The 7,500-nt window shown below is 37.8% G+C and overlaps 1 protein-coding gene across 1 annotated transcript in view; it reads right to left on the reverse strand.

Annotated features, from left to right (window-relative positions):
* LOC115209827 (pituitary homeobox 2) overlaps positions 1-7,500 on the reverse strand; it is a 99,572-nt gene that overhangs the window by 35,534 nt on the left and 56,538 nt on the right. Inside the window, exon 3 of the mRNA XM_029778388.2 lies at positions 3,338-3,428. Coding sequence (XP_029634248.2) covers positions 3,338-3,428 — 91 coding nt within the window. The remainder of the gene's footprint in view (positions 1-3,337; positions 3,429-7,500) is intronic.

Here is a 7,500-nt window from a genome sequence, read left to right on the forward strand (position 1 = left end):
AAAAATCGTGTAAAGGGTGACAATAATAAGCCTTTCTGTTTTAGGTACAAGACCTGAAATTATGAAGAAAGGGGCCAGACGAAATACCACTAAACATTCTTTCCGGCATGCTAAAGATTCTGCCAGCAACCGCCCTATATGATAGTCTTTCTGAAGGCACAAGACCAACAAGTTTGGGTTGGGAAGTCGCTTACACCGATCCCAGTACTCAAATGGTTATTATTTTATCTACCCTGAAAGGATTAAAGGCAACGTTAACCCCTGCAGTATTTGTACCTGTATTGTAAAGAATCTTGTACGTATATTGTAAATAGGCGTAGGAGTGGCCGTGTGGTAAGTAGCTTGCTTACCAGCCACATGGTTCCGGGTTCAATCCCACTGCGTGGCACCTTGGGCAAATGTCTTCTACTATAGCCTCGGGCTGACCAAAGCCTTGTGTGTAGATTTGGTAGAAAGAAGCACGTCGTATATATGTATATATGTGTGTGTGTGTGTGTGTGTGCGTTTGTGTGTCTGTATTTGTCCCCCTCCCCCAACATCACTTGGCAACTGATGCTGGTGTTTACGTCCCCGTAACTTAGCGGTTCGGCAAAAGAGACCGATAGAATAAGTACTAGGCTTACAAAGAATAAGTCCTGGGGTCGATTTGCTCGACTAAAAAAAAAGAAAAAAAGGCGGTGCTCCAGCATGGCCACAGTCAAATGACTGAAACAAGTAAATGAGTAAAAGAGTCGGAAGATATGTCGCTAAGCACTCTGCCTCAAACACAAACGATTTTACAAGCTCGCCGCCATGGTACCAACAATGACGATAATTCTTCCTATTTTTGACACATCGCCAGTAATTTTGTTAGTGGGTGGGTAAGTTGACGACAACGCATGCAAAACTTGACTGGCACTTATTTTATCGGCCCTGAAAGGTCTGAAAGACAAAGTTGATCCTGGCGCGATTTGAACTCAGAATGTAAAGAGCCGGAAGAAATATGCTATACCTTTTGTCCGACACGCTAACAATTCCTATTTCGTTATTGCCCTCAAGGAGCTAAACATGGAGAGGACAAACAAGGACAGACAAACGGATTAAGTCGATTACCTCGACCCCAGTGCGTAATTGGTACTTAATTTATCGACCCCGAATGATTGAAAGGCAAAGTCGACCTCGGCGGAATTTGAGCTCAGAACGTAGCGGCATACGAAATACCTATTTCTTTACTACAAGGGGCTAAATACAGAAGGGACAAGCAAGGCCAGACAAACGGATTAAGTCGATTATATCGACCCCAGTGCTTAACTGGTACTTATTTAATCGACCCTGAAAAGATGAAAGGCAAAGTCGACCTCGGCGGAATTTGAACTCACAACGTAGCGGCAGACGAAATACCTATTTCTTTACTACCCACAAGGGGCTAAACACAGAGGGGACAAACAAGGACAGACAAACGGATTAAGTCGATTACATCGACCCCAGTGCGTAATTGCTAGATATTTAATCGACCCCGAAAGGATGAAAGGCAAAGTTGACCTCGGTGGAATTTGAACTCAGAACGTAGCGACAGACGAAATACCGCTAAGCATTTCGCCAGGCGTGCTAACGATTCTGGCAGATCATTGCCTTTGCGATATCAATAATAATTCCTTCTACTAGGGCGTGAGCTGCTAGACTCGTTAGCACGCCGGGCAATAATGCTTAGCAACATTTCGTTCGTTTTCACGTTCTGAGTTCAATTTCTGCCGAGTTCGACTTTGCCTTTTATTTTTTCTGAGTCGATGAAATAAGTACTAGTTGGACACTGGTGTCAGTGTAATTGATTTAACCTTTTCCCAAAGTTGCTGGCCTTGTGCCAAAGTTTGAAGCCAATAATAATTCTTTCTACTATAATTTGTTTTTTACTAAAGGACTAATAAATAAACTATTTAACAATCGCACAATTCCTAGTCCTTTTCTTTACCCATTAAGTAGTGATAGAAATTTCTGAAAGTCTACTGACCGATTCTTACACCCGTCTCATGACTGTATTGAGACCCCCTTCGGTCATGACTGACCGTGGGATTGCACCTAGAAAGTTACCCCACCAGGCATAAGTCTGGGCAAGGTTGTTTATGGAAGACCAGCAGTCGCCCATGCATACCAGCCTCCCCTCTACATGCCACCAGTGTTATCTAAGGGAAAGGCAAAGGGGGCGATACAGCTTGGCACCTGTGACGTCGCAACTCATTTCTACAGCTGAGTGAACTGGAACAACGTGAAATAAAGTGTCTTGCTCAAGAATACAACACTCAGCCTGGTCTGGGATTCGAACTCACAATCTCACGATCGTAAGCTCGACACTCTAACCACTGAGCCATGCACCTTTACTCATGACTGTAATAGTTTATAAACTAATCCTTCCGTTAAAAAAAAAAATTAATTGGCAATCGATAATAGGAAAGTACTGATTGGAACTTCATATCTGCCGCATTCCAAACGATCAATCAAACATTAATGTGATTGTGTGTTTTTTCAAGTAAAAATTATATTCTTTTCTACTCTAGGCACAAGACTCGAAATTTTGGAAGAGGTGGGGGAGTCGATTAGAACGACCCAGTACGCAACTGGTACTTAATTTTTCGACCTCGAAAGGATGAAAGGCAAAGTCGACCTCGGAGGAATTTGAAACCAGAACGTAAAGACAGACGAAATACCTATTTCTTTACTACCCACAAGGGGACAAACAAGGACAGACAAACAGATTAAGTCGATTATATCGACCCCAGTGCGTAACTGGTACTTAATTTATCGACTCCGAAAGGATGAAAGGCAAAGTCGACTTCGGCAGAATTTGAACTCCGAACGTAACGGCAGACGAAATACCTATTTCTTTACTACCCACAAGGGGCTAAACACAGAGGGGACAAATAAGGATAGACAAACGGATTAAGTCGATTCCATCGACCCCAGTGCATAACTGGTACTTAATTTATCGACCCCGAAAGGATGAAAGGCAAAGTCAACCTCGGCGGAATTTGAACTCAGAACGCAACGGCGGACGAAATACCGCTAAGCATTTCGCCCGTCGTGCTAACGTTTCTGCCAGCTTGCCGCCATTTTAAAAGAAAATCTTTTCTCCTCTACGCACAAGGCCCGCAATTTTTGGGGAGGAGGCTAATCGATTAAATCGACCCCAGTATGCAGCTGGTACTTAATTTATCGACCCCAAAAGGATGAAAGGCTTAGTCGACCTCGGCGGAAATTCAACCCAGAACGTAGCGGCAGACGAAATACGGCTACGCATTTCGCCTGGTGTGCTAACGTTTCTGTCAGCTCACCCCTTAAATAAAAGTTATATTGTCCATCTTACCGGTATCTTGCTTTCCGTTTTTGCATATCTTGTGAGCGATCTGGAAGTTTGCGAAAGTCCATTTTCAGGTCATGTTTTAAACAATCTGGAACTAAAACACAAAAACAAAACAAACAAAATTCTTTGAGATTCTTATTTATCTTAATAAGCACATATAACATAGACATATAACAAGCACACATAGCATACATAACTAAATGAAACCCTAGCATTTTTAACGATGACTATTTCAGTAACTGCCTCAAATGAACTGCCTACTCACTGAATTACAGTGTGAAACTGGCTGTGTATTCAACAGACAAGAGCAATCCTAATTTATTCCAAGATCGAAACAGTGAAACAGATGATGTCAAAAGGATGTGCATTCTACCCAATGGGCTTCTGCACATTTTCCGTATTCCTACCTTAACTGTCAAGGCTTAAGTTGATCAAATATGTATTTACTCGGATAACACTTTTCGAGATTTATTGTTAACAGATACATACGTAAATAAGAAAAATTCTTTAAGGATAGCTGTATTTAATATTATACATTTTGAAAGGAATATTCATTCATTCATATTATATATATATATTATATATATATATATATAATATATATAGGCGCAGGAGTGGATGTGTGGTAAGTAGCTTGCTTACCAACCACATAGTTCCGGGTTCAGTCCCACTGCGTGGCGCCTTGGGCAAGTGTCTTCTACTATAGCCTCGGACCGACCAAAGCCTTGTGAGTGGTTTTGTAGACGGAAACTGAAAGAAGCCCGTCGTATATAGGTGTATATATATGTATGTGTGTGTGTGTGTATGTTTGTGTGTCTCTGTTTGTCCCCCCAACATCGCTTGGCAACCGAAGCTGGTGTGTGTACGTCCCTGTAAATTAGCGGTTCGGCAAAAGAGACCGATAGAATAAGTACTAGGTTTACAAAGAATAAATCCTGGGATCGATTTGCTCGACTAAAGGCGGTGCTCCAGCATGGCCACAGTCAAATGACTGAAACACGTAAAAGAGTAAAAAGAGAGTATATATTTATAAATTCTTTTATTTGTTTCAGTCCTTTGGTCATCATAGGTAGAATCGAAAGTTGCATGAGAAGAAGGAAGAATTTTTAGTCACTTGCAGCTGTTTTAAAAATAGATGCGTTGGTGCAAGTCCCTGCAAACAGTCTGCAACCAGCATTATATTGGCAGTCTCTTCTATCCTCAGAGGGAAAGTGTTCTATAATACACACACACACGTTCTTGTTTCAGCCATTGGACTGCAGCCATCTTAAGACGTCTCCTTGAAATTTCTAGTTCTACAAATTGACTACATTTATTTGATTGGCGTATATTCAACCAAACCCTTGCCGATAAGTAAAGGGGACGTAAACATAATAGCACCAGTTGTCAAACGCTGCCGGACCCAGCAGTGAAAACACAACCTTAGGATCACACTCATACATACACGCGCGCGCACGCACACACACACACACACACACACACCACACACACACACACACACACACACACACACACACACTTACACGTAGGCGCACAAAAACACTATCAATCTATCTATCTGTCTGTCTGTCTGACTCATATTGTCATTCAGTGCTCGAAGTGGGGAGTAGATAGACAGTCGACAACTGACGAAGGGTCATTCTTTACGTTACTTGTCCTGTATTCCATTTGTATCTTTCGTTGTTTGCGTATTGAACTCATTTGTTTTTGTATTATTTCTGTTTTCTTATTGTTTGGTGATGTCCTGTACCCATATATGCATATGTATATATATATATATATATATATATATATATATATATATATATATAATATATATATATATATACATATATGCATGTAATATATATATTATTTATATTATTATTTGGTTGAACGCCACGCATCCATTTCCAAGTAAGTTTATCTTTATCTATCTATCTATCTATCTATCTATCTATCTATCTATCTATCTATCTATCTATCTACCTACCTACCTACCTACGTATCTGTCTGTCTGTCTATTTTTGTACGTATGTAAGGAAAATACCACAAACGTTAGACAAGAGAATAAACAATTGAAAAGAATTCAATGATTTTTTAATAGCAGACTGTGTAAGTACTTATTCAAAATTGTCTTACAAGATGAAGTACATGCTCGTCTATCAAATTATTTCACCAGATAATGTGAAAATGCTTAAAGATCCAGTAAAAAATATATATATTCAAACGTAATAAAAGAAATCCTAAACAGATAATTTGATAAAATGAAAAACAACCCACAAATAAATGCAGCAAAACAACAGATATTAAGAAGGTGAGGTGTAGAACATATTTCGAAGAAAAAAGAAAATAATGATAATATGTGAAGTTATAGAAGGTCAATATAAATGACAGTTACTAGAAATGGTCAAATAGTGAAAAATGAAGCACAACGGGTGGAGGGGGGAAATATCTTAAGGAAATAGGAAATAATATAAAATAGATATATTTATGAGTGATTCTTGTTGATACTTACACACATAAACAGACACATATATATGCATATATACATACATAAACACATACATACGTACATACATATATATAGTATATGATATATAATATACGCATATACACACACACACGCACGCACACGCACGTACACGCACACACACATACGTATGTATGTATGTATGTATGTATGTATGTATGTATGTATGTATGTACGTGGTTGCACATCCATGAACGTAATAATATACACGAATATAAGTATACCCAGAGGTATTTTTATTGTGACCTCAAGCTCAATAATTTCTATGTTGTACGTATATTTGTATATATATATATATATATATATATATATATATATATATATATATGCGAATGAATGTGCATGTGTGTGTGTGTATGTGTGTGTGAATGTATGCATGTTATATATATATATATAATCAATGTAGACTACTATATATATATATATATATATATATATATAATTATAATAATTATTTGAGAGAGTATTATTCCTAACTTACAGGGAAAACTTCAATTTAGAAATGCTAAATCAAATTTCACAAAATATAATATATATATATAAATTAGAAAAAAAACCCTGTTATCAATTCAAAACGAACAATTAAATTACACCATCTAGAAAATTACATATAATAGAAATATTAAAATTAAAATCACATTAATATACCGAAGATTAAGTAAATTGCAAAAAAATAATAAAAACGTATATATTTGGTAGAATAAGGTGTTTTTTCTAATTTATATATATATATATCTATATATATAAAACTGTAGTTGTGTGAGTGTCTGTCTCCTACGATTTAGATTCCTAACTCCTCCCACATTTTGCGGTGCAGTTTAACCAAAACCGGGTATCTTATAGTCGTAATTCATATCGAGCCCGTCTGAGTATTAGCGCGCGTCTACGATGAGTCTACGATTTTAAAAATAATTTAACATAATTTTTTATTCCATTTTAATGCATAATTTTTCGTGTGTCGATGGCGGCGGAGTTGGCGTCCATGGTCACACCTGCACCTGTGTTTGCTTCTCCCCCTTCTTCCCTCCCTCGTGAAGTTGGGGGAAGGGAGTGTAAAGAAATCACGTCGTAATGCGTTGTCAAGGAGACCAGCGTTCTTTTAGAACACGACTTCATGGCTTGAAGACACCAAAACAGAAATGGCTAAGAAAGCCCGAATTGGCATCTATAAGGGAAGTAACTCTCTAAAAATGGTTATATAGTTATTTCCCTTACAAACCCGAGCAACGCCGGGCGATACTGCTAGTATAATATATATATCTATAATATATATATATATATATATATATATATGAATGTATGTCTACACGCGAACACACACATTCATATGTATACATATATACATACATATATATATATACACATTTTGTGTGTATATATCTATATATAAAACTGTAGTTGTGTGAGTGTCTGTCCCCTTCGAATTAGATTCCTAACTACTCCCACATTTTGCGGTGCAGTTTAACCAAAACCGGGTATCTTATAGTCATGATTCATATCGAGCCCGTCTGGGTATTAGCGCGCGTCTACGATGAGTCTACGATTAAAAAAAAATTACCATCATTTTTTATTCCATTTTAATGCATTTTTCGCTATTATATAAGGGAAGTAACTCTCTAAAAATGTCTACGATGAGTCACGATTAAAAAAAAAT

Source organism: Octopus sinensis, linkage group LG3 (genome assembly GCF_006345805.1).
Source record: "Octopus sinensis linkage group LG3, ASM634580v1, whole genome shotgun sequence".
NCBI lineage: Eukaryota > Metazoa > Mollusca > Cephalopoda > Octopoda > Octopodidae > Octopus > Octopus sinensis.